The sequence below is a fragment of the Phoenix dactylifera genome, chromosome 11 (genome assembly GCF_009389715.1).
Source record: "Phoenix dactylifera cultivar Barhee BC4 chromosome 11, palm_55x_up_171113_PBpolish2nd_filt_p, whole genome shotgun sequence".
Lineage (NCBI taxonomy): Eukaryota > Viridiplantae > Streptophyta > Magnoliopsida > Arecales > Arecaceae > Phoenix > Phoenix dactylifera.
Window position 1 is genome coordinate 401,148 of NC_052402.1, and position 27,770 is coordinate 428,917.

At 36.7% G+C, this 27,770-nt stretch overlaps 3 protein-coding genes and 1 long non-coding RNA gene across 6 annotated transcripts; 3 read left to right on the forward strand and 1 right to left on the reverse strand.

The window, feature by feature from the left end:
- The first annotated feature begins 734 nt into the window (after positions 1–734).
- On the forward strand, positions 735–10,103 carry LOC103708963 (heat stress transcription factor A-4b-like). 3 transcript variants are annotated; one of them, XR_005513771.1, is made up of 4 exons: positions 735–1,372; positions 3,055–4,247; positions 9,293–9,462; positions 9,574–10,103. XR_005513771.1 is itself a non-coding variant. In XM_008794090.4 (2 exons), exons 1-2 carry the CDS (start codon positions 1,151–1,153, stop codon positions 4,183–4,185), a joined length of 1,353 nt encoding a protein of 450 aa, XP_008792312.2. In that variant the 5' UTR covers positions 736–1,150; the 3' UTR covers positions 4,186–8,471. The 3 variants fall into 3 exon arrangements, 1 of the variants encoding a protein (XP_008792312.2); XR_604378.4 differs by lacking the exon at positions 9,293–9,462 and having other exon boundaries at positions 736–1,372; XM_008794090.4 differs by lacking the exons at positions 9,293–9,462; positions 9,574–10,103 and having other exon boundaries at positions 736–1,372; positions 3,055–8,471.
- Positions 10,104–10,577: 474 nt separating this feature from the next.
- On the forward strand, positions 10,578–24,802 carry LOC103708964 (gamma-glutamyl hydrolase 2-like). The gene is made up of 11 exons (XM_008794091.4): positions 10,578–10,693; positions 10,863–11,244; positions 12,829–12,915; positions 13,348–13,437; positions 16,127–16,221; positions 17,690–17,750; positions 19,575–19,664; positions 19,786–19,848; positions 22,568–22,656; positions 24,287–24,379; positions 24,449–24,802. Exons 1-11 carry the CDS (start codon positions 10,593–10,595, stop codon positions 24,480–24,482), a joined length of 1,185 nt encoding a protein of 394 aa, XP_008792313.1. The 5' UTR covers positions 10,578–10,592; the 3' UTR covers positions 24,483–24,802.
- Positions 19,855–21,134, forward strand: LOC120112305. The gene is made up of 2 exons (XR_005513772.1): positions 19,855–20,940; positions 21,051–21,134. It is a non-coding gene; the product is annotated as an uncharacterized LOC120112305 (long non-coding RNA).
- An 881-nt stretch (positions 24,803–25,683) lies between the features above and the next one.
- On the reverse strand, positions 25,684–27,515 carry LOC103709026 (transcription repressor OFP5-like). The gene has a single exon (XM_008794179.4). It carries the CDS (start codon positions 26,913–26,915, stop codon positions 25,803–25,805), a length of 1,113 nt encoding a protein of 370 aa, XP_008792401.2. The 5' UTR covers positions 26,916–27,515; the 3' UTR covers positions 25,684–25,802.
- Positions 27,516–27,770: the final 255 nt, after the last annotated feature.

Here is a 27,770-nt window from a genome sequence, read left to right on the forward strand (position 1 = left end):
CACCCTGTAAAAATAAGAAATAATAAAATAACAAAAAACCCAACTAGCAATTAAGGGTGACACTTTGGTTGGATTGGGTGGGGTCAAAAATTCATTAATTCGAATTTGTCTGTTTATTAGACTTATCAAAATTTCAGATCTTAATCCATCATATTTATTGAACAGGTAATCTGATCCAATCCACATAATCCATTTATTGAATAGATCAAGTCGGATTAAACAAATTTTTAACGGATTAAATGAATTTAAGTAAATTAAACAGATTAAATGGATCAGATTAAACATATCAAAAACTGGTTAAATAAGTTCTAAACATATTAAACAAAATTTAAATAGATTTTAAGCACGTTAAATAGATCTGATTACGACCTGATTTAATTACTAAATAAATCAAAATAGATTAAATAGATCAAATGTCTAAATATGAACCAATTCATTTAATAAACAATTTTAAAAAATTAATCTATTTATTATCTTAATTTATTTATATTAAATCTAAATTTATTTAAAATAGATAGTTCACAAATTAGCTTAACGGATCTGATCATAGCCACTCTCAGCAAATAACATCACATCCATAGACACTAAGACACGGCACTGATAGGGAAATATCAACGATGGATAGGTAAGGACGTGACTCGATGTTTCCACGTGGAAGCAGGTGATTTCCCAATTCCCGTCATATGCCTCCTTCTCCCTTCTTCTAGAAAATTCTGCAAAGTCTAGCAATACCGTATGCTCTCCGCGCATCAAATTTACCGAAAAAGTCCATAGCTTCCGCTTCCGGCCCGCGCCTCCGATACGTACGTAAAATATCGCCTTTTACCCCTATTCTCCAATTTTTCTTTTTCCCCAAATTCTCCCCGCTTCTCCGTACTGTGCGCGCCTCGTGCGTAATTCCAGATTGAATCCACGAGAAATCTAGGATTTTTTAGGGTTTTGATCTTGATATCACGCGGTCAGCTCAAATCCCATCCCAATTCTACGTGTAAATTCTACGAGTGCGGCGCTCACCGATCTGGGTTTCTCTTTGGGATCAATCGAGGTCGCAGATGGAGAGGCTGTTTTGAGGAAGGTGGGATGAGCGGAGGGAATTGAGTCCGTGCGTGAGAGAGTTGTTGGATTGGATTGGATTGGATTGATTGATAGGATGGAGGGGTCGCAGGGTGGATCGGGATCGAATTCCCCGGCGCCTTTCCTCACGAAGACGTATGACATGGTGGATGACCCGTCGACGAATTCCATTGTGTCGTGGAGCCCCGGCAATACCAGCTTCATCGTGTGGAACCCGCCGGAGTTCGCAAGGGATTTACTGCCCAAGTACTTCAAGCACAACAACTTCTCCAGCTTCGTCAGGCAGCTTAATACTTATGTAAGTGAAAGTGATCGGAAAAAAGAAAGACCTCATCTTTTCGATGGTATTTATTAATTTATCTCGAGTCTTTTTCTTTTTCCTTGCTTGTTGTAGATTGTCTGTTTATCTAATTACTTAAATGGTTTTTGCTGTCTCTCTAAGGAAACCCTTTTTATTGGTGATATTTGAACTGGATGTCATTTCAGGGTAGACGTCTACTAATATGTGGGTGTCCTACTCAAATATGAGTTACCCATTGGTAATCCTATCCAAGAATATGAGTTAATTTGCTTTTTTAAGGAGATATTGTACTCTTCCCACCTCTCCGATGGGGGGAGAAGGAACTTTGAATTGTTTATAAGTAATGGTTTTATTCAGCTTATATGGCAGAATGTTTTCCAAAATTTCATTGAAATTTGGTTCTTAGTATTTAGTGTATAAGTATAATATGGCATATGCAATGCATGCAAGTGATTTAGGAGGAGGCTGTATTTGATCGATAGCTACGTGACATCAACCAACTTTATATCTCTCGATTTACTCACATACAATGAGATCAAAATTTTTTCCACTGATGGCCTATTAATTTACTCACATACAATGCATAATAATGGAAGCAGAATGGAAGCGTTTGATGACATCTATCAATTTTCCCCGTTTATGTAAATTAGTAATGTGCTGACTCACACTGGTCCAAGGAGGCAAGATGTCAGTCAAAACTTTGGTTTTTATTGGTGCTGGGAACCCATAGATAGGGCATATTCATGATATCTCAACCAAAAGAAACTGATGTAATTCAAGATATTGGGTATTGATATGATGGCTGAGTTTTTTCAACCTTAAATATGTTTTTTTTGAATTATTAAATATTAAAAGAAAATCCTGGAACATTAGTTAATCAATATTTTGAATTGCTATATTGGCCAATATATTGATAATATGCTTCTGATATATGGCTGAATTCTCAAAACATCTTGGTTCTTGCCATCATTCTGGTGGAGGCAAATCTAAATCTCGCTCATCATGGTGTCGTCCATCTATCTAGGTGGCTGAGATCTCATGTTTTGAAAACCTTGGATGAAGGAAACTCACCCATTGGGAGTTTATCTTGATAGGAATTATTTTAGCCCTTGTTCTGCCCTTTGAACTTGTTAAATGTGCAAATAAGAACGAGTAACAAAGACTAGGACTCCATAAGTAGAAAAGATGGCATTTAATAGAGTTATATTTCTGGCATGAATATGTGAATAACATCATGAAAAGCTGAGAAAAGAACTGGAAGAACATGTTAATGAACTGAAGCATAAACCAGAAACATTTTTTAACTATTATGACAAAGTGAGGGCAAAAATAAAGTGTAAGAATTAAGAAGTTCTTTTGAGCAAATATGGTATAAGAAGTTAAAAAAGAATAACAAAAGGGAAATAGACAAGTTCATTAGCCATTCAAAATCTGTTCGAACACATAAGTTTGTCATATCTGAGCTACCGAATGGTCTTGACAACTAGTATATACACTGATATATGCAAATGGTGCTAATAATGACTTTTAATTTCCGATACAATATCAGCAAACCTGAACAAGACCTGTGTAAATGCCCTTTATGCCTTCAGTTTATATTTTGGCTTGCATGTCAGCATTGTATGGTTGCTGCTATATACTTCTTGGCATGAATACATATTTATTCTGTCCCTTTCCAGGGTTTTAGAAAAATAGATCCCGACCAGTGGGAATTTGCAAATGAGGATTTTGCAAGGGGACAGAGACATCTCTTGAGAAATATTCATAGACGCAAGCCAATACACAGCCATTCTCTGCACCACCAAGGCAGCTCAGGGCCATTAGCAGAAACAGAAAGACATGAGCTTGAGGAGGAAATTGAGAGGCTCAAGCATGATAAGCTAATGCTTATATCAGAGCTTCAGAAGCACACTCAGCTACAGCATGGAATGGAGCAGAAAATGCAAACTTTAGAGGAGAGATTACATGATATGGAGCACCGCCAAAGAAATTTGCTGGCCTTCTTGACCCAAATCGTACAGAGACATGGATTCCTCTCTGACTTTGTACAGCAATCTGAATTTCTCAGCAAGAAGAGGAGACTGCCGAAAACCAGTTACTTCTACGAGGATGCTAATATGGAAGAGAATTGTGTTATATCTCAGAGTAAGAGCAGAGAGGAATCAAACATGGGATCTATGCATGCGGTGGACATAGAGCCATTTGAGAAGATGGAATCATCCTTGAATTCGTTGGAGAATTTTTTCAGAGGTGTAAGTCAAGCTTCTGGTGAAGATGTGTATTATGACTGTGCTTTACATTCTCTGCCATCTGGTGCGGTTCTTACAGAGATGAATGCATCATCAGAGGACACTGAGGTGAACTTGCGCTCACCATCACCTAAATTGCACCCTTCTTCACCTTGTTTGGGAGACATGCATTCGTCTCCAGAGCTGACAGAATCTACGAGTTATGCAGAAAGCCCAGCTCTACCCTTAACAGAGATTCAAACAGATACAAGGATTAAAGTTTCTGAGATAGATGTGAATTCAGAGCCTGCTGCTCCTGAGGTTGATTCATCAAGGGAGAGAGCTGCTGGGGCTGCAGCTTCTACTGTACCTACTGGTGTAAATGATGTATTCTGGGAACAATTTCTTACAGAGACTCCCGGTTCCTCTGACACCCAGGAGGTCCAATCAGAAAGACGGAATACAGATGACAGGAGATCTGAAGGAAAGATGGGAGAGAGGGGAAATATTTGGTGGAGCAGGAAGAATGTCGACCACCTTGCAGAAAAGATGGGGCATCTCACTTCAGCTGAGACAACCTGATGATAGTTCTTTTGTTTAAGATTTGAAAGTTTTGGTGGTAGCTTTTGCAACTTGGCATTGAGGTATGACTGGTTATATTTATGTAAGATAAAGATGTTCCATGTTCAGTTTGTATCTCTCTTGCTTGCATCACTAGTACCAAGCTAATTTGTTGATTTACTGTTATGCTATTTCATGAATTTGTAGATTCATTGTGGTGTTAGTGACAGTAAGCATTAAGCTAGATTTTAGTTTACCTCCTGTAGCTTATCACCCAAAAAGAAGGGGAAAACATTCTAGTTATTTTCTTGCATGTTTCATGTTAATTCAAACTCCTACAATATTCGTGTACTGAAGATGAAATATATGTTAACAACCGAAAGTGTCATTAATAGGCACCCAAAGCATTGTGGTGAATGTATTTTGAACCTCTGAAGGCTCTAACTGACATATTAGCGGAAGCTCATATGTTGCACAAATATTAGGTAAAATGATAAAGAAACTAATAGAAATTCAATATTCATGCATAATTAATGCCAAAGATCTCAATATAGGAACTTGGATATGCATGGAGAAATTAGGAAAATATTTGCAACTTGGGCAAGCTCGGTGGGGCCAAATATAATTTCAGGCTCAACTTAATGTTACTTTTTTATGTTCCGTGATCAACATGCCCATTTAGTTCAAGATCTGTAATCTGGCCTTTCCTAACTTGGACTGTGTGTTGGTTTGCACATAAGAAGCCTGAATTCAACTCAAATGCCACTGATTTGATGACCATCTTTATTTTCACTTTCACAGCAGAAAAAAATGGATTTTTTCTTCCTGTCCCAAGGGTGTACTTTTGTCAAGTAAAGCTGTTACTTTGTATTGTCATAATTTCAGAAATGTGTAGAGTATAAAGTCTATCCAAGTCATTGGCATATAAAGCCGTGAATATCAAGATTTTCATGGATCAGTAATTGAAATGGAACATTTTTGTTTATCGGTATCTATTCTTAGTAGCTACTATAGTTCCATTACAATTTTTATTCAAAAATCATCTATTATGTTGCCCATGTGATGCACTAATTGAATTGAACTGTTTTGTGCTGTAATTATACTAAACTTTGATGGAAAACATACATTAATTGTAAGATAATAATTGTGCTACTATATTTTGTGAAACTGCATTAGTGGTCGGATATTTGCAATCTGCACGTATGATAACTGCAATAGTTAGTCCATACAAATTCACTAATGCTCGATGCTATTGGACTAGTAGAATCTGATGTTTTGATCATTCTGTTTGCTGTTTAAAGATTTCTTCACAGCCCATGATGTGTAATCCTTTGTAGAAAGGATAAGGATATTTCTTGTTCCTCTGGCCGTGTCTCTGATTCAAACTGAAGTGAAGGACTGCATCTGGCTTCCTTTGCTCCATTTGCATGCAATCCCTCATGATAAAATCTAGAAAATTTTCTTTAGGCGCATGTTTGGACCATTGGCCCTTCTCCGGTACATGTTTTATGAGTTCTAAAGAGCAATGGAGCCTTCTTCTTTGTGATTTTGAGTACGTAACAATAAAATTCGACCAAATTTTGATCAACTCCCCTTGAAGTTTAATGAAGATTTTGGATTGATTGGATTCTTTCTTGGTTAATGAGACCACCACCACAAGTAACAACAGTATTTTCTATTGTCTTGCAACTCCGTAAAGATTTAGTTTCTTTTAAAGGTGTCCAATGCTTTATGCTAAATAAATAATTACTCTCTTTTTTTTCCTTCTAGGGACGTAGATAAGGTTTAAGATGGGGCGATTCAAAGGGGCTCATATAGCTTGTTATCGTGTTATAATAATTCTTCAAATTTGATCAAGAGTTTAGATATTAACTTTAGGTATGGAGATTTATGGGTCGGTGGATGACTTATATAACTAAGATTATGACATTGTCTGATTGCAGTAATTGATGAAAGGTCTATGATGATCTATGTTGGTCCTTCATGAAGCCACTAAGTAGTTTGGATGGGAGTTTTAAGAAAATGACAGGGAAAAGTAAATATGCTATGGATGTTTCAAAGCCTATTTAGATGTCAATGAAAATGACACTTCATCACAAATGAAGATTGGGAGTTGTTTTTTCTTTCCCCTTTTTTTTCTTGAAGTTGTTAGTTATTTGATGGTAAGATGGGGTGCTCTTTCTCTAGTCGATAAGTATAGGATTGTTTAATTAGCTGGTTCAAAGTCTCAGGAAACTTAAGAACCAGAATGGGCTACAATAATCATAAAATAAGGTTGACGGTTGGTTTGTTTTAGAGATGTGTTTTGAGGCCTTTGGAGATGGGACGCTAATAGGTGTCTACATTGGGAAATAGCCGTGGAGGAGTCATGTAATAGTTAATGTCCAACAAGGAATATTTTTGGTGGATTAAAGGGATTTCATTTATTGAAGTTTTTGCACCATCTCCTGTGATCCATATGTTGATGATGTCTACTCTATTACGAACAACGTGGAGAGTCAGATGAGATGCTATGGACATGTATAATGAAGATTTTGAGACTCCAATGTTGGCTAATATTTAATAAATGATGTAGGAAGAAAAAGAGAACACCTAAGGTGGCATGGATGGAACTTTCAGTAAAGGATTTGGAACAAACTTGCAATAATATCAGAGGTGGCCTTTAACTAGAATGGTTGGTGAATGAGAATTCATAATGACCGCCCCAATAGTTGGAACAAGTTTCGATGTTTATATATGATGAAACATTTTTTTGGGCTTATTATGTTGTGTATACATGTTTCAAGTTAGGTTTGGGTATCAAGTGGATCTTGCTGAGAGTAGGATTGTGGGCTCAAATATAATTCTGCGAAAAGTTCCCGTATGACTAGCTTGATAAAGTGTGCTTAATAGACTCTCACCCTTTTTCTTTTTCCTTATTAGGTATTCACTAGTTGATGCTTCCCTTCGATTAGAACCCAATAAAATGTCACAATAGAGGGTTGCATTATTAGCTCTTTATAACAGTTTCTTTGTAATGCTCGATAGGCATGAGTGCCAAGTAAAAAAAGGTGCCATGTTATAGGACATCACATCCTAAAACACCTGAAACAAAGACACTTCCTTTGAATATATGAAGATGTACAGAAGTTATTTAGTATACGAATTTATTGTTCTATTATATTAAAGATGTTATGATCCTCTGTTTCTGATTTTTTTTTACTTGCAATGTCTGGCATTGATGGTGTCAACTGAACCAAAATTTTCCTTTGGATACTCATGAAGTTCTAATGTTTTCCCCCGAAAAGATGAACTCCTCATTGATGACTGTACATAAGATGACACTACATGCAGTAGCCCTTAAATTGGTGTGTCACACGAGACATGCATCAAAGTGAAACATATAAGAGGACATGTCTATCCTTTGTCCATTACTTACTCTTATTTAAGTCCAGCCTCGGGAATCTTTTTTTATATATTTTTAATTTCAAGTTGCCTATTGTGATGTATTCCTTAAAAAAATGCCTAAGATGATGGTAGAAAAATTTAGAAAATCAAAAAAAAAAAAGATTGAGGGATAATGCTGATGGGGCTGCATAATAACAGTTCGGTGAAACTATGTCTTGAATAGAAGACCAGAACCAGTCACCTCAAATGATCTTGATTGCATTATGAGAAAAAGTAGAGTTCCAAAAGATGTCGATGGGTGGTTATGCAAGGCCTATAGAGGGAGATTCACTATTTTATCAGAAGCAGCATTTCAAGTTGGGAGAGAAGTTTGGAAAGGTTGCAGATTTGAACTTTGAGCAGAGATATAGGCGACCATAAAACTTCATTGGGTTTTACTGGAGAGGAATTTGAGGGGGTCTTTGGAAAGAAAAATTTTCTGGAAACTAAGGTTACCATAAAACTTCCTTGGGTTGAGGTGCGAATTTCTTCAATCACATATAGGTAAAGCTACATGTATTTATTTTGGCCAATTCACATCTTTATTTTTCTTTTTTTTGGTGAGGTAGGATTTTGCAAATGTTGCAGACTGCAATGTTTATTTTTTTGACAATGGCCTGCAAAGGAAGTGGTCAGTGGAAAGTCCCGTTCCGAGAACGTTTTCTGTTTCTATTTACACATCACTCTTCTTTGGTTTCCCTGTTGATCCTTGTTATAGATGCTACCCAGTTGTTGAAGTCCTCTTTATAGTTAGGAAACCTAAAGGGAACCATAGATGCTTTAATTGAAAGCTCTCTCTTCATCTGTCCCACCCTCAGAGCCAAGGTAGGGGAATTCCCAGAGGACTACTAGCTCTCAATTTCGAAAGTTAGGCCATCATCGTCAGAAAATCTAGTCATCGGGTAGCCAAGAAAAAGTAGTGTCGAAAGGGTTGGTGACTTCGATGGTTGCACTTCCTTCCACTCCCTTAAGTGATCGGGTTTGGGTATGATGATAGATGTTATTTAGTCCGTACCATCCAATGGTACCTTGACTAGTATGATAGGACCATTCACCAAAATGCCTTATTTCTGCCGTCTTCTCATGATCTTTATGTTGCAATTATTTGTGTGGGGTTCTTCGGGGCAATATGTGCTGTACTGAAATAATGAAACAATGAACTTGATCCCTCTCCAGTACTTGTGAGAAGGTTGGAATTTATTGACATTGTGGAGAAATCTTGAATTCCATTTCCTTTTTTTTCCCTTATTTTATTTTTTATACATATAAATATAATTTTTTTAACGATGTTAGAACAATTGTTAGATTAGGATATTTTATATAATAACAGTGTTTTATAAGGGTATACATGTAAATATCAATTTTGAAAGAATATTCATACGAAATTCGATATTTAGAAAGATATTCATGCAAAAAAAAAAATTATTTATTTATCTTTTAGCGTAGCTGACTATTTATATATGACACGGGCATGAGAACCATGCATTCGTGAGCTGGATCAAACTATGCAGGGCATCTACCTGCACCATATTACCGGCCTTAAAATCCTAAAATGATGGAATTAACTGATCTCTATCTATTTGAAATAAATTTAATGATGTCGCAGACCTCCAAATTGATTCTGGCTGACTTCATATAAACATTGCATGCAATATGGTGTCGTAATAAAAGAATTCCCCTGAAATGTGACAAACTGACACAGGGCTTCCATCTTAAAGAATTCCAATTGCGTAGACAAAAGCCACAAATGCTTTAATACATTGATCAAGTAAGGCTCAAACCGACGCATGGAAGCCACAACAGTAACTCCCCAAATCGTCAGACAAATAAACAAGAAGAAGGAGCATGCAATTTTCCTGACGTTTTTTATCAGTATATCTCCCCGCAACAATTCCAAATATTACTCTCTTTTTTTTTTTTGTAAATCCAAAAGAACGTATGACCCGATTACAAACTAATAATTTGGGTTTAATTCTCTGGCAGGAAAGGAATGGTGCCAAGTATCAAGTTACCTTAGCCATTGCCTGGTCCCGTGGGTCTCGCATCAATCCAACATCCAGAATCCTGTGCCGCATTTGAAATCCGGCGCGTATCACCTAGGCAATGGATTAAAGCCATGTGTGGCTGTGAAGCGGAATACTTTGATAGCCGTTCGATATCAACCTACTCAGCAGTTGGACCTTTAGGGCCACTTAAGCTCTGGCTTGGGTCTGCTTTATATCCAGCCCAATTGCTAAAATTACTTTTATGATAGCATTCTAATATGGATACATTTAGAAGATCCAAGATTAGTAAGTCTCGGAGTGCGGGCTACATACGAACTCACTCAATCTACGCCACATTAGTTTTTCTATGAATATTTTTGGCCTAAAAAGAGGCATTAACACTATCTATAGTTCGGATGTCTCGAGGCGGCACCCACCCAGCCGCGAGTAAAATTACTTGTACTCTCCATAAAAACAAAGTATAATATAAAAAAAAATTTGCCCATACAATCATTATTAGTGGGTAAATTAGTGGATCAATTATTTTATCGTGAGGCGGTCCTTACAACTAAGGTAAGGTGCACCGGAGTGGCTAAGATTCGAAACACGCGGGCGTCAATTAAATATAGGGATTGAATGCCCTCCGTTTGATTTGTCTGGTGGAGTCGCTATTTGATCTGTCGTTATTTAGATAGTGCTGGTGCGACGTACTTACACGGAGATAAGGGCTGCTACGCTGGTAGGGCTCTGCCATGGATGGAAAGAATATGAGTAAAAAATATTCTACCCTCATTAAACACTTTCCAGCGAGGGAGGGGGCCCAGTAGGGGTTGCTACGCGGGTAAAGAAAAAAAAAAGAAAGAAAAGAAAAGAAAAGAAGAAGGTAAGGTGCATCACCTACTTATGTTCCCACTTATTTGCATACATTTTCTCAATGACTAAAGTCGGTAAATTGGTAATTCTCCTCGGCGAGGGCGAGGGCGAGGGTGTTGGGGAAGTCGCCGATGGCGATTGGGGATGGCGAGGCTGACGACGAAGGCATGGAGGTGGATAGAAAGAATCGAACGAAAAAGAGAACAGGGTGTTGGGGAAGACGAGAGAGAGGGCGAAGAAAAGGGGTAAAAAACTCTTTTCTAAATTAAAATATATATTTATTATTTAAATAAAGTTGCAAGACGGGTGGTCGAGAATCACCCCTTTTTTTTTAAGATTAGAGGACTAAAATATTTTTTTTACAATTTTATTATTTTCAGTATGAGTGAAAATCTTTTATATATATCGAATCAGTTCCGCCCTCTGTGGGTTCCAAGACTCCCGGACTGCTCTCGGCTTCCAGATGGTCTGTCGCAGGGCTATTTGGAAGCTCTGGTGGATCCCTTTCTTGATCTCTTTCTCGGGGGTTTTGGGCCAGGAAATCCTTCTTCCGAGAGGAGGGAACGGGGTCTTTGGGGCGACGGCGGCGGAGTCCAGCTGCCCGTCGCCGGATCCCTCGCTCTACTACCGGCCTGTGATCGGAATCGTCACCCACCCCGGTGACGGTGCATCCGGAAGGCTCAGCAACGCGACCAACGCCTCCAACATCCCCGCCTCCTATGTCAAGTTCGTCGAGTCCGCCGGCGCTCGGATCATCCCCCTTATCTACAACGAACCCTGGGAGGTCATCTTGGATGTAAGCCTTCTTCCTCCTTTTCGATTCCTTTTTTTGAAAAAAATTACCTTCTTTTTTTTTTTTTTGTAAGTTGGGAATTTCTTGATTTCCTGCCAAATTCTTCTTTCGATGTTATTGATGCACACACTAATGCTTGCTGGTTTATTAGTTTATCTAGGGTTTGAACATAGTCTAATGAGCTTGGTTTTCGGGTGCTTCTTGGATTCTTCCCTTTCTTTAATGATTCCTTTCTCAAATAAGCATCCAGTGGGTGTCGTTTTTTACTTTACTTTTCTTTTCTTTTATACGTGGGATATTTCTTAGTTTCTTGCTTTACTGCTCTGCGATGTTCTCATTGCAAGTATTATTGACTTATATAAGGGTTAATTGTATTCATGTGTCCATATGTATGGTAGCATCTTGCTTTGAGGACTGTTGGTCTATCGGTTTGCATTGCTGGTGAAAACCGACTGTCGTGAGAATTTAGCAGTGTGACTAATGGTTTGGGATCTCTGGTCACTCAGCTGGAAAATAAAGATTCAATGGATGCTTTTCTCAGCTGGTGACTTGTAACCAGAGGACATTTTCTTGTGTTTCTTCCTTTTCTAGCTACTACAAGACCTAAGATCATCATTGGATTTTGTTGACTGCGGATATTTTTTCTTTTATCTCTTTTTCTGTTATCCCTTTTACTTGCCATTTCTTGCAATCAACGGCCGTCTCTACCATCCTCAGAAGAAAGGATATTTATGATCTGCATCTTACATGACAAGTTCACACATCTTAGCATGCTTTTGAACTTATGTCATGCCGTGCTGATAGTTTTGCTGCTTCGATGTGCTCATGCCCCAAACCCAAGTCAATATCATGCATTATCTGGCATAACATCAGTCTATCAACTCATTCCACATGCTCTGCACCTCAGCTTTTTCATTAGATATGCTGTCTTTTTTGTGGATCTACTTTGACGGTATTGGTTTGCTTTTTTTTCTTCTGATGAACTCTTGAAGTGTGATTAACTTGAGTTTGAGGGGGTGTTGAAGAAGGATAATATAGTAGTTTATTGTATTGTATATGGAGTTCATCAGATACATTTTGAACATACGACCCTGTTGCATATATAACGATACATATTCTTTATATAGATATTTTAATGGATTGTGTATATTGATTTTTCAATCTCTGCACCCCTGAGATTATGGCAATATTGACGAAAAGAAGTATTAAATGATTGCAAGAGAGTTGCGATATCCATTGGTAAGAAATTAAGATGGTGTTAGATTGAATAATATCTGAAACACTAAACATTTTGACATTATTGGACAGAGTGATAGAACAAAGTTTAAGAAAATCACAGCAATTTTAAAGAATCAGACTAGGTTTATCCCGGCATGTAGGTCAACTATGGAGGCTAGTTTTTGGCATATGCAATTCGTGAAACGAGGACATTCATGAGAAAACAAGGAAAACATTATTAGTTGCAGAGAAACAAGTTAATATACACTTCCAACAAACTGCACCAAGAGTCGGCACTTATACTACATTGCTGTATACTTGTTACAAATGAATCATGACATTCTGATATACTATTTTTATTTGTTGCAGAAGCTGAGCTTGGTAAATGGTGTGCTGTTTACAGGTGGATGGTGTAAAAGAGGTTTATATTTTGAGACTGTGAAGAAAATTTTTCAGGTGCATTAGCTAAATTTATAACATTTTGGTTTAATAGATACCCTTCCCATATAACTTTGCTATTACATGTGGATGCATAATTGTGCACGTTTATAATCTCTGATATTTGATTATATTCTTGCACTTGGTAAAACATGTGTACCAAGAAGCTAAGTTACTGGATACTGACCCGACTAAATATTTGAGTAATGGGCCCATAACATTTTTCATTCTTGAAAAAATATTCAACTTTCCCTAGCAGTTCTGTTTATTTTGTTTTGTATGTCTTTCTTCATGAATATAATTTTATTCGTAACAATATATAGAAAATATAGTAGTAATTGATATAATTGAGGTGAGATGGGTGTCCATATCGTACCTGCTAACCTTTTACGTATCCTTTGTACTGTACATTGCCATCATCTTCTCTCTTTTGTTCCTCTGCTTTTCCAGATAACTTTGGACAGAAATGATGCAGGGGATCATTTTCCCTTGTTTGGGATTTGTTTAGGCTTTGAGCTTATAAGCATGATCATCACCAAGGTAATATCTCACTTTCCTTTGAGCTTTCAAACATAACTCTCACAAACCTATGTACTATGGTTTAGAGTTTAGCTTCTTTTTTTTTTTGTATCATCTGGAATAGGCGATATTCCTTTATTATGAATCAAGATGTTCCTTTGCAACGTTTCCCTTCTGCAATTTAATAGTTTTCTTAGTAACGTAATTGCAGTTTAATTCAAGCACTGTATTTTTTCTCGCCATTTGCACTCAAAACTTTTCTGATAATCCAGTTTGTAGTCCTGCATTAATCACTGTTATGGTTTAGAAGATACGATATGAAAGCACCTATGCTCATTAAATATTGGTTATCAAGCGATATCTGTATAATTTGGTTCTTTCAAAAGGCAGGCTATGAAATTTTAGTGGACTAATGTTTTTATAACTTCTATTTATAGTGATCTCACCTCAGTTTTTGCTGTGCTGCTCTATAAAGCAATCTACTTGAATCACTGAGTTTTCTTTTCTTTTACCACTGGTCTTTGAGCCCTTAATGTTGAAAGTTGGCTGCAACGGACAATTGATATAGTTTCTGTGTGCAACCTAATTGGTTCATCCCTGCATAATTATTCTGTTTGTCTATTTGTTGAAGATCTGTTACAGTTGGGTCATTGTAAAACGGTAATGCAAGATCAATTTCAGATCTGTGGCCATAATCTCTATATCTTATATATGAATTACCATGCAAGTTTTCTAGCAGTTTTTGGGGCCTTGATGAAGATAGCTTATTTAGTTACATTATTATTATTCTAGTCATTTACCTTGATGATACATAATATGGAAACCTCATATGGAAGTGACTGCTGGTTGTGTTGTTTTATCACTAGCCCACTACATGATATATGCAAGTACATTCATTTCCATCACTTTTTCTTTCCTCTCAGAAATCTTACTGGTTTCCCTGAATTTAAGTTTATATAGACGGACCAATTGGTCAAAAATGGGTTAAGAAAGTCTATGTTTTAAGGTAAATCTGGCCATGCTCTTTAATTTAATACCTGTTCATATTATCAGAATAGCTAGATTATATCTATTCCCTCCTTTTTCTATAAACACTTTAATTCCATTTATAAATACTTAGTAAGCCTTCTCTGCATTTCCTTTTTCTTAAATTCATTCTTTTCTTTAATAAGTGTATGCTAGCATACAACTAAACTGACTTGTGTAATTACAATAATTGTAGTTAGGTTTGCTGTAGTATCCTTATTTAGAGTCAAAGAACTTATCTGCATTCAAAAGCTGTGGCTCCTCTCATTTTTCCCAATAGTTTAAGCCTTTCTCCATTTATTGATCTTCCCATATTTTCTGAAATAAAATTCTTCCTTAAAAACCTTTTATGTAATTCTTCACTGTTTTGTTTTTATCATGTATATAAATTATAAACTTTATGCTCGACTTACATGAAAATCTGAGTAGTCTCCACAAAAATTGATAATGCTCAAGGCGTTAGGTGAGGTATTAAGATGTAACCTTCGTTCTGTTTGTTTTATATAAATTGCGTATCTGCAAAAGCTAGAAAAAAAATCATGTGGTGAAAACCAGATTTAAATGTGAATTTGTTGTTGGAAATTTGGCATTTAAGGATCAGCTGTTGAATTTGTAAAATGAGCACAAATTTTGAAGCAAATAAATGAATGAGAGTCTATGTTAATGTAGTATTTTTGTGTCTTTATATCCTTATAGTGCTTTAGGTGTGAAATAGATGGTCCTCCCGTTACCAAAGTTCAGCTTTTGAATCTCCAAAACATAAATGTGTTGTTTGAAAATTTGGTATATAAGGACCTGTTACTGGGTATCTTCAATCAGCACAAATTTTGAAGCAAATAAATCAATGCGTGTCTATGTAATGTAGTATCTTTGTGAACTAGATGGTCTCCCCATTATCAAAGTTCAGCTTTTGAATCTCCAAAACAGCACTGTGCAAAGACAGATACAATATGCGCATGCCATCATAGTCTTTTCATGAGCCTTATACGTTCTTTTAGTGCCTTGCCTTAAAATAACCTTTTCAAAAGATGCCCTAAAGTCAGGACATGATTAATTTAATCAATGAATTTTGCAATCATAATTATGATTCTTATTGATGGGATCTATGGTATGTGAATGATACACATTAATATCTGCAGGAATTGGAGAGTGCTGTATTTAAGCATTAGATAGTGTTTCTAAGTTTCAGGAAATCTCATGTGTGTACCTGTGAAAATTTTTAATATATTTGTGTATCCGTTATATCATGATTTTAATTGCAAACTAAAATTTGAACAAAATTCCGTAAAATATCAAATTAATTCGAACTTACTAATTTGGGTAGTTAGGAATATTTGAAGCTTTGACTGTTGTTCTCTAATATTATTGGATTTTTACAATTTATAGGAGCAATTTATTAGTTTTTAATATTTAGAAAATTTCTTAGCATTATTTTGATAATAGAGGCCAAAAGTATTTGTTTGCAATTTTGAAAGAAGTTCTTTTCAAATAACATCTTGATGTTTTATAATTCATATAAGCCTAGACACCAGAAACACATTATACTATCATGACATCCTGATGCCTTATGTGATGCTAACAGCTTATGTGCATCATTGACCTAGTGAATTTGTTTGTATTCATCCTTTCCCCTTCTGACATTTTTGCTCTTGGATTAATGTTGCTCTGCTGTTAATGATTATAGGACAATAATTTTTGTGAGAGGTTTAGTGGAGAAGATCAAGCATCTACTCTCGAGTTCCCCGATCATGTAAATATGCAAGGATCTGTTTTTGAAAGGTAACTGCTACATTTTATGCTTCTGTTTTTGGAGTATTTTAGTGCTTTGAATAAGTAAAAAGTTCATAATTTCGTAATGCCAAAGCATCATAGTTTAAATTAGATGCTACATTCTGTCATGCACATAAACAAAGTTCAGCAACTCATAGTTACATTTGTATATATGCACATAGAACTTTCTACAGTTTAGTTAAAAACAAATGTCTTCACATGCACAAACATGCAAACTATTTTCGACGCCAGTGACATTTTTAAAGAAAAACCAGTCTACCATTATAGCAAGTATGCAATAAAACAAAATCTCTATTACATAAAGAAATCTACTTATCTGTGAGCTCGGTTTTCATGTTGGCAAACTGATGGTTTTCCATATTCTTCAACAAATACAGGAATCAATAACTGAAGAAATAATGAATCATTATATAACCATAACCACTTCCATAACCATAACCGTAACCATCTGATCTCATCCCAGGTATTTGAATTTGGCTTTGTAAATCCTCATTCACCAAGTGTTACTATTCAGAGCTGTCTTTAATGTCACTTCCATCAACTAACCACACAGTACATACACAGTGTTCTGAATATGCTTGGACTAATCGATACTTAACATGTACAGAATATGGTTGCACTAATTGATACTCAACTAAAGATGGGGTTGCAGACATTGGGAAGCTGGTGAGATGGCAAGGATTTGGTGTTAGAAGGATTTAGCTACTAAAATCTATAAATAATCTACTGTTCTGGAATCTTTGATGTCCCATTTGTATTTGTTCGTGTCACATGTACTATTAACTGCTACACAGTTTGATCATGGTTGTACTGTTGGTACCATTGACTAACTTGGATTGCAGACCTCATTTTAAATCACCATCGCCTAAATCTACTGTTAGATCGTGTAAATTTACAAACCAGAAATACAGAGATAGATTTAATGCATCTAAGGACTAATTCTAATGTTTGAATGAAATCATGCTATGACATAATAAGTTACTGGTGTTGGACTATGTTTTGCCATATTGTCCAAAATTTCACCTCAAGATTTTTACATTATATAGACAACTGAATCAAGAATGACTTTTTTCAACATTTTATGTTCCAAATCTTGAACTTGCTCTATACCTGTTTATGCATGTCAAAACATTTATTGACACTTTCTTTGAAGCAATTTCATGTTTTTTATTAACACTGTTTTAGTCACAACCCTTAGCTATTAGAAGACAATGTATAGATAACACTTAGTTTCCTGGGAAGGTAAATGATTATTGGAAGCTTAGTGCAACAACAGTGACAAAAGTAAATACCAAAAAATGAATTTGATTAATTTTGGGGGCACATATGATAATTAAGCAGATAAATCAGGAAATTCTGCTCTTAATATGTCTTATACAGTCCTTAGTTCAATAAATTAATGTATTGACCATTTGACCACCATTATCGGCATGATAATGTATCTCTGATTGTGCAGATTTCCTTCTGAATTACTGAAGAAATTAAGTACAGATTGTCTTGCCATGCAAAATCATATGGTAAGTTAAATAAAACCATGTCCTTTGTTTTGCTCTTTATGTTTTTGGAATAAAACTATGTCTCTTCATAACTTATTCATTTTTCGTCTGTTAGTTTATATACGGTGAAGGTGTTATACTTGGTTTTTGCTTTTATTATTTTGTCTAAATAACTTTGCTTCTTAGTAATGAAGCTTCCTGTCCATTTTTCTTTCTTATCTGTGGACATCTTATGTCTTTTGATTTTGATATATCCAGTCTCATCAGAAATACAGTGGGAAAACTCTATGCTAAGCAAATTATACTCTTCTTTATTCTTCATTTTACTGATGCTTTAAAAAATCACTGCCTCATTTATGTTTTGACTATTTTGTCTTAGAGACAATGTTAAAATCTTGCAGCTTGGCTGAAATTTACTGTGGTTGTTTTGTATTTCTTTGTTTTCTTATACATTCTATTTGACCTTTGGAGTAATTTGTGTAAATGATATGGCTTACCATAACAATGAGCCTACTGATTACGATGCGAGACTGATGTATGTTGGTAAGTTCATCAGCTTTTCTCTAATCCAGTATTATCTACTGTTATTCTACTTTGCTGGTATGGTAATGATTGTATGCTAAAAACTTTCATGCAGTAATTCAAAATATTTGCTGACAATTGAAATAGTTCTATGTCATAGTCTGTCCTGTGAATACTTTGATCTTTGAGTCTGGGTATACATAAAATGGATTGCTATGTTAGTACTTAGGACCATCTCTCAAGTTTAGAAGAAAAGGGAAGGTAATAGAAACTTAGAAAGTACTGAAATTAGACTGTGTATAATAAAATAAATTTCTTGGAGGATGGGTTATGGGATTCTTTAGTATATGCTGTTATCTACAGATAAATTAAAATATTTTAACTAATTTGTGTTACTTTTATTCAAAATGTTTGCAAAATAAGCATGGAGGGTGGTTGTTTGGTGGATGATTAAGAAAATAGAAATTAATTCTGTCATTACCTAGCCTGCTTTTTGTAGGCTCTTTTTGATTTGTGAATGTGGGTCAAGTGTCAATCTTTTTTCCCTTTAACAAGAAAAAGGTTGTATGGAATCAAGGAATTTAGAAAAGTTTAAGGTTATATTAGAGGTTGGCCTTAACAGGAAGTATTAGTGAACAATAATTCATAAAGCCGACCTCAATTTTAGTGTTGATGGTTATACTTATGTATTGGTATGGAGTTGCGAGTAAAATTGTTGTTGGATAATGTTGAAATTGATGTAGCTCCTTTTCTTTACTTCTGGTTTATCAAATTCTTATTAATAATTTTGTTTACTTAATTTGCTAGGATATTGAGATTTTCATGCATATAGGATGACTTCTCGATCTTGATGATAAGCTTATTACAAATTGTTTCTAATCTGCAAAGGATATATGATAACATATGTATGAACATTGTACAAAAATTCCTCCTGCTTGTGAAACCTTGCAGATTATTATTTATAATGATGATTTTTTAGCATGGAGATGATATTGCTAACTAGTTCAACATAATAGCATACTGTTTGCTACTTCTTGTAGGATGAATACATCATATTACTTTTTGTAGCATATTAGTCCTTGAAATGGTTTTATTGAAATACTATAATTTCCTTGCATCTTGTAGATGAACATAGAATGTTGTTTCAAGCTCTGTATAACTTCTGACAGTTTGTTGGAGACTGGCAGAAGTATATATGTTTTAAGAACCACACTCATATTGTGACTAATTAGACAAAATCTTGATTCCTTTATTAGTATTAGAAGTTTTTTTTTATAACTGCAGCCTAATCTTTATTTATCAAACTATTGACACTATGGATAGTTTGGTATATCTCCCAAAAGTTTGCAAGAGAATGATGCACTATCAAGTTTTTTCAGGATATTGACCACAAGTACTGATGCAAATGGTGAGGTACAAGAATAATGACAGTCTCTTTCTTGTTTTTTCATATTCAATTTTCAACTTAGAAGTTAGCTATTGCTTCTAAAATTACCTTTTTTAGGCTGACCTCTTTTTTTTTGCTTTACGTCAGGTCTACGTCTCAACTGCTCAAGCATACAACTATCCTGTAACCGGCTTCCAGTGGCATCCGGAGGTATGCTTCAATCACCACAATTATACTTCATATTAACAAGCAGCTTACATAGAGTCGATATTGTTGAAGTTAATTCTTTTCATATTTCTTGTAGTTTGTTATGGATTTCACTGTAGATTAGTGATCAGCCATTGGTTCACTCAGAGTGTTTTGAAGTTTGAACCATTTTGTCGAAGGAAAGGTTTATAGTCCAGCACTGGCCTTGATCTTGATAATTGGGGTTATAAAACATTTCTTTATAATGTTAAGGACTCAAGTGTATATATCGTCTATAACATCTGCAACAAGCCCTGATAGTAACATGCATCTGAGTTGATTTTCAGATCTCATATTTGCTAGTATTCTAGCATCTTGAAGAAGATTGATGCTCTCAATTCTTGACTCATAGCTCCTTTACCATTAATGTCTAGCATCTATTTGAGAAAATAGATATGGGCTATCAGATAAGAGCAGGGCTCAGAAGTAATTTACTTTGCATAAATCCATCATCCCCCATTAGAATTTAGAAGAAAATAATTGCCTGGCTGTCTATCCAGCATTCTTTCACAATTGCCTTACTAGGGTGCTTATCTGACCCTGTTTTGTACTGTCAGCTAAATCTCCATGATTCATTTTGTGGGTTATTTGGAGAGGATTCAAACTCTAGAACTCCATGTGGAAGCTGGGATGGAGGTGCCTTCTTCCACATGCCTATCTGCATTACTGTCTTCCTTCATGGGAAAGGGTATCACTTTTACTATGATGATGCTAGGGCAAATCTAGAGCATCTAAAAGATTCTTCCGTTAACATCAGAATTTTTCGTTCTAGCAAGGTCTTCCATCTTTAATTGGAAACCAGATCGAGTTTCTTAGAAGTAATGTCCTTGAGGTTTCTATTCTTAAAATGCATCTGTGATTCTTACCTCTTATACAACTAAAAGCATTTTGGAAAAAATGTCAACAACAAATTCATCTTGCAAACTCATCAGTGTTTTCTGGTCAAGTCCTGGTCACAGCAATTTGTTGGCCAATCCTATTGAAGGATGAAACCGCAGGTTGTGGATGGGCTCAATTTTCAGCACTGCAATCCAAAATGCTACATTTTGAAGACAGGTTCTTCGTTACATCCTCAATTGCCACTGCTGTGATGATAGTAGCATGGTTGAGTATGTATGAATTATTTGACTGAAAACATGGATTGTAGGTTTCTTTTTCTTTGGCAGATCTTGCAAGTTTGCCAATTTATGACCACTTTCCATGCTTCTCTGCAGCATGCCGACTGAACTAGGCTTGGGACCCTAGTAAATGTAACTGTCAACTGAGACATCTCAAGACATGTTTTGTATATATATTATTTTTAGCTGTATTTAACTGCATAACATGAATCCATTCTAGTTGTATACTTGTATTTAACCAAACCTAAACACCGAGAGGTAGAGATGGATCAAAAGTGGTATCGCAAATAACAGATGCACAAAAATGATGGGCTTGAATATATAGAATTGATGTATCTGCAAAAGATAGTTTATCAGACCTTTCTGTGAGATTGATCTGGTCAGCACTTTTGTTTGCTCTGAGGTTTTCATAATTTTTCCAAATAACTTCTTTTTACATATATAAGATGGACTTTCCTCTTCCAAGAGGAGAGTATATCAACTCTTCTGGATTCCAAAATCAATAATGGAGCATCCAAATTGAAAATCCATACTATTAATCATGATTTATATCACTGCAAATATCTAGAAATCAAAAATCATATGCATCATATGGACACAAAATAAATAATTTTTATCATGCTAGTATGCTAAAATATATGATAAAGCATTTAAGTTAAGAATCTACCTTATTTATCATGATTTATACATGTTAAAATATGTTAGATTGAAAATCAATAGATTTAAATGCTTAGATCATAGCAAAACATGGTCTCAATTCATTTTAACTATTCATTTTTTGCGCCTTCTTGATGCATAGGCTAAAAAAAGCCACACTATTAATCATGATTTATATCGTTAAAAATGTCTAGAAATAAAAAATTACATGTTTTTCGTGATATCTAATATATGCATCATGTGGACATAAAAATGGATGATTCTTATTATGCTAGTATGCTAAAATATATGATAAAGCATTTAAATTAAGAAACTACCTTATTAATCATGATTTACGCATGTTAAAACACATTAGATTGAAAATCAATAGACATAGAAAAATATGGTCTTATATTATTTTAACCATTCATTTTTGCACCCACTTGATGCATAGGTTAAAGACCACCAAAACATATGATTTTTTGGTGTTTTGATATTTTTGGTGGTATAGCTCATGATTAACTGCGTGAATATTTAATTTGGATGCCCTACTATTGATGGACTTGAGGGGAGTCTATATCCTCTTCCCTCAAGAGGAGCATAGTCCATCTTTCTCTCTTCTCTCTCTCTATGTATATGTGTAGATACATACATTTTTTTTTGTTTTGGGTCAGAAAATATAGTATAAAACCAGCATTTAATAATTTGAGGAATCAAAAAAGATATGAGTTACAAGAGACCTGATCATCTTATTTAACTAACTCAGAAGCTTTATAGAGTTTTAGCTTGAGACCCTTACAAAGACAGTTCAGTTGCATCTTCTAAATTTATCTATTAGTTCTGCTGTTCTTTGATTTTTTTGTCCTGTCAGTTGCTTAATAATATTCAGAACAGAGCTCAATTTAAAAAGTTTACTTTGTTTACTGCAGAAAAATGCTTTTGAGTGGGGATTGCCAATGATTCCGCACAGTGAAGATGCAATTCGAGTAACTCAACACATAGCCAACTATTTCATCAGGTTATGATGGACCTGATCTATTTTCATGTCAATTTTGATTTTTGGTGCTTTCCAGTGTTATGCAGTATGCCGATACTTCACATTTTAATTTCACCGGCTTAGTACTATGTGCCCTTTATAATAGTGGTTGTTAGGATAAAGAAAAAGGATGACACATGAATGGCTGACACTGCTCTATTTCTTTTGCTCTTTGGCATATTAATGCTTTGGAGACAAAATAGTTATCATCTTCCCCCTTTGCTCAGACTCTAAGTCTAGGGGAACTTTGGATTTCGTGAGCCTAAGCCATGAGTAATAACTTAGATCTCTGCAATTTCCTTGGATAGGAATTTGGAATCAATTTCTAGAGGGTTGACATCATCTTGATATCTGGTCATAGAATGGACTTATCTTTCCATGGAGTCTTCTCAACCCAGAGTTCTGTTCTTTAGCTTACCCTATATTTGATAGGAAAAATACTTGGACAATAACAATGATAGGATTCTTAAATAAATTTTCCTTCCAAACTAAGCAGTACTTATTCTTTTGTAAAAGGGATCTTATACAAAACAAAATGATAAAATATGGTTAAAAAAATCTCCACTCTCCAGTGATTGGTAGCTACAAATTTGTTAGTAATGTATCTTATCCTCAAGGCATCAAGATCTTGGCACTTACAATTAGAGTCTATGTCAATTGAAACAAGCACTAGGAGTGCTTTTCTGAAGTCAGGATGTGGCCTGCTTTACTAATTTCAAGTTTACCATGAAACCTGACTTCCCAAGATATGATAGTGTCCATTAGTATGTTACCATGTCTAACTATATTACTACCACAGTTTTTTTTTTTTGTTGACAGAAAAGGAGGATTGGGACGCCCCCCTTAAGTTATTTTTAACAAAGAGTTACAGAGGCTTTACTGAAGTTTTATAAGAGAGCCTTTAAGCTTGTTATTGGTAAGTGTACTTAGGTACAGAAAGGAGCAATGGGAAACACGTGCGTGATTACTACCACAGTTTAAAATGAACGTAGTCCTATATGCTGTTTTCCATTGCTAAATTTCTCTCCGTAAGAAATTTTTAGTCAGCATTAACTTCAGCACAGAGAGAGAGAGAGAGAGAGAGAGAGAGAGAGAGAGAGAGAGAGAGAGAGAGAGATGATGATGATGCCATATCATTTATTGTTAAAACAGAACTAGATGAATTATAATTAAAAGCTTTTCTCCAACTTTTTTCTTCAATTTTTTTACTAAAACAATGATCGAATATGTTGCTAGAGTCCGTCAATTATTACAGTTCTTCGAAAATCTTGATATAAGTAGAAATGTGGTGAAATTAGTCTGTGATTGCCGATAGGATACGATTCCACTGGCTGGCATCCCTCTCTTTAGTGCGTGCACTGGGAGAGGTCCCAGGTTTGAACCCTTGGAGGTGGCATTCCCACCATATTTCTCAAGCAGAGAGAGAAAAAGAAATTAGTCTGGGATCTTCATGTCTTTCATTCTATTCATAACATCTGAATTTCACTCCATGACCACATAGAACTACCAAATCAATCTGGATTATATATTGCAACCAATTCCATGGTAGTTACTTTTTAAGGAAATAAAAAGGAAAGCATACTTCTAAACTACATGTTTTCTTATGGCGCAGTGAGGCTCGCAAATCCTCAAATAGACCTTCTGCTAGAAAGGTGCTGGACAATCTCATTTACAATTACAGCCCCACTTATGGCGGGAAAGCTGGGTAAGATTGTAATTTACTTTCATCAGTTTCTCAATTTTCAGGCTGATGTAGTTTCTCTTGTTATTACAGAAAAGGGTATGATGAAGTTTACATCTTCACATAATCATCTCAGGGATGGGTCTCTCGATGATAACGTCCATTCCAATGCTCATGTCCTGATTGGTGGCACCACATTGCTATAAGCACATATATATATATATATTTCAACTGTGTTATATGATGCAACCAAATCATTGTTGTAAGTATCAAGTACATAATGGTCCAACGGACATTAATATGCAGACTTTATGTTGAAGATGGAAAGAATGTGCAACTTTTTAAGATCAGTTGATTTGTCAAGTCCATTCTGTAATTCTACTTTCTTCATGTCTCTATTTCAATTCAATCCGAGAATTCATAAAAGTAATCTATTATTGTATTAAACTGTGGGATGCAACTATTGGCTAAAGAAGATCCAAGTTTTATTGGTATTGGAGGCTGCATAATGGTCATTGATGAGATGGTGTTAGATAATCACTCAGATTAACTTGAAGATGGGAAAATGATGTGTGTGCCTGCTTAGCCCTGTTAATGTATCATGATCATTTCATGAAAAGAAGGTTGGATGCTGTCCTCAAAAATCTGTGATAAACCTGAACACTTGGCCTATGGTATTAGATTTGCAGGTGAAGACGGATTCCTTTTCAATTTGCCCACGGAGATCTTTTTGGCTGTCGGAAAATCCTGCTACGCTTAGTTTTCATATTTCCTTGCTGATGTCTTAGTAGACTTAAAATGAAAACTGAGATGACCTCCTCCTGAAGATTTGAATATATATCTTTATCATTTTATGTTATATATTTATTTAATTTTTATTATTTTCCTTTACGATTTTTCGGATTATTTTATTTCTAAATGTTATTTAATAAAACTATTATTTATATCTCTGTTTTGTTGTTTATTAACTGTATTGTACTTGTCTAGTGGCTACTATATTGGAACATATAATTAATTCAACAATGACCAGAATCAGTATTTTGTTAGTTAATCAAATTCATGCTTGACAAAGGGAATGCAATGCGCATATCTAGCGTCGCTAATATAAATTCAAGTTATGCTTATCTCAAGTTTTAAACTGAGAGGGAAAGCCATATCGTACTGCAAATGACCCTTGGATGGCGGACCAGTGCATTACAGCATTAGCAGGCTTTGTGGCAATCCGAGACTTTATGCTGTCACCACCATTTTCTATACTAACATTTTTATAAGGGGGTCCACCCAACCATCTTTTCTTTTCACGGTGCCTGATTAAGTCCACTCTCCTACTGAAAACTGGACCCCTTCATCTTTCTTATGTTATCGCAAACAGAGAGAAGCTAAAGTAGATCAAGAAACTGAACGAGCCAGTGATACATATTAAATTAGCCTAACCAAGAACCAGCGGTTAGTCGTCGAACCGGTGCGAGCTGAACCGCTCCGGGTTGAGGTCGAACCAGACTTGCCGGAAAACTTTTACTATAACGTCATGGTGCTCGTCCGAGTTGAGCGACAGGTAGCACGCCAGCAGGCTCTCGAGCTCCTCCGGCCGTCCGATCCCCTTCTCCCATATCATCTCCACCATCGATTCCCTAAAATCCTTCTGCGGATCGCACGAGCACTTCACGACCGCGAAGCCCTCCAACCCCGTTTTCTCCTCCGCCTCCACCCTCCTCCGCGCCGTTGCCGCTTTGATCCTTCCCACCTCCACCCTCGATGCCGCCGACGGCCGCGGGGAACAAACCCTAACCTTGGGCCGGATCCTTCCGCTGAACGACTTTCGCGCCTCTCCGTCGCCACGATTCCCCGCCATCCGATAAGGATCACTGGCCAGAGAAGGCTTCGTCCTCAGCGCCGGAAGCCCCTCCGTTTCCCCCGAAGCTCCGTCACCTTCTCTTACCGCCTTGCTCCTCCTCCGCCGCCGGCGCCGCCGCCGGCGCCGGCGCACCCGCGCTGGATCGCTCTCGGACTTCTCGCCCTCTGAGGCGGGCTCGAGCTTCCGGGACCATCGCTGGGACGACCTCCTCGAGAAGGGGATCAGGTGGCCTAGCGGCTGCGATTCGGTGACGTGGAATTCCGATCGGGGGTCGGAGAACGAAGGCGGCGGCCTAGACTGGCGCTGGCCCACCGAGTTATGCCGGGCGGATCTGGCGATTCCTCGCCGGTAAATCGTCCTGCCTTGGGCGAGAAGGCCGTCATCCTCCCCAATGAATCGCCGGCGGGGGGCGTTGTCGGCGTCATGGAAGGAGGCAGGGAATCGGGCGATAAGGAGGTCGAGGACGGCGGGGGAGAAGGAGAGGTGGTCGGAGTCGGAGGAGTGGCGAGGAGAAGGCGGCGGCGGCGGAAAGGAGAGAGGTCCGGTGCTTCGCTTGGACTCGGATGGCGGGGTTTTGGGCTTGGAAGTCAAATTCCTTAGCTTCGAAAACCAGGATAGCGGAAGGACGTTGGAAATGGAAAAGCTGAAGCTGGAGTTGATCTTCTCTTCTCGCTGCTGCTTGACTTGCTTCCTTCCCCATTTCATCTCTCCCTCGGAAGAGCCTAAAGACTCATAGAATTTGAAAGGAGAACGATGGTGGGAGAAGCAGGGGAAGCGGCGGTTCGGAGGAAGTGAGATTCGACGAGCAAGCGAGAACTGACTGGCCTTATGCCATCCTTTTGTGCTTGGATTTTCGAAAAAAACCGGCGTGTTCGATGCCGACTAGAGTACCGAACTTTTACTTTTTTATGCATGCTCCGGCTTCTACCGTACAGACAAGGTCGTACATCTCGCGAGCATCGAAGAAGAAGAAAAAAAAAGGGAGAAAGAAAAAGAAGAGCGGAGGAAAAGGGTAGCGTGTTTGCTTTTGCTCATCTGCTCGTTTGAATTAAATTCCCCGCCATCCACTTCTGTCTTTTAGGATTTTCTTGTACATTGCCTTTAGCAACCAAATTTTTTGGGCTCCGGAATGTTTTGTTCTGGGCAGGCAGCAGGCTCAGATCAGGTAGTGGTTGATTGAATTTGGAGTTTGCATTTTATAAAGTTTAAATGCAAGGCTTAGCATATCTATTTTTGAGAAAAGAAAAAAAAAAAGGCCAAAGACGGGCGGGCAACTTGTTTCAAAAGTTTGGACATTCATCCAACAAATTTAAAATGATGGTAAGTATTTTTGAGAAGGTGACTTATTGTGCAAAATGCATTTTGAGGAGCTAATTATTTATCCTTCCATTACCTTTCATTCCATTTATCAGGAGATAGCCAAATAGTTGTACATGTAAACCACTTGTTATCGCCTGACCAAGTAATCTATTATTGCTAGAATGTGGATTGAGGTTGGTCTCCGCTTGAAGTGTGTCGAGGTCGGCCGGAACTGAAGTGCGCTGTAGTCGGATAGAATTG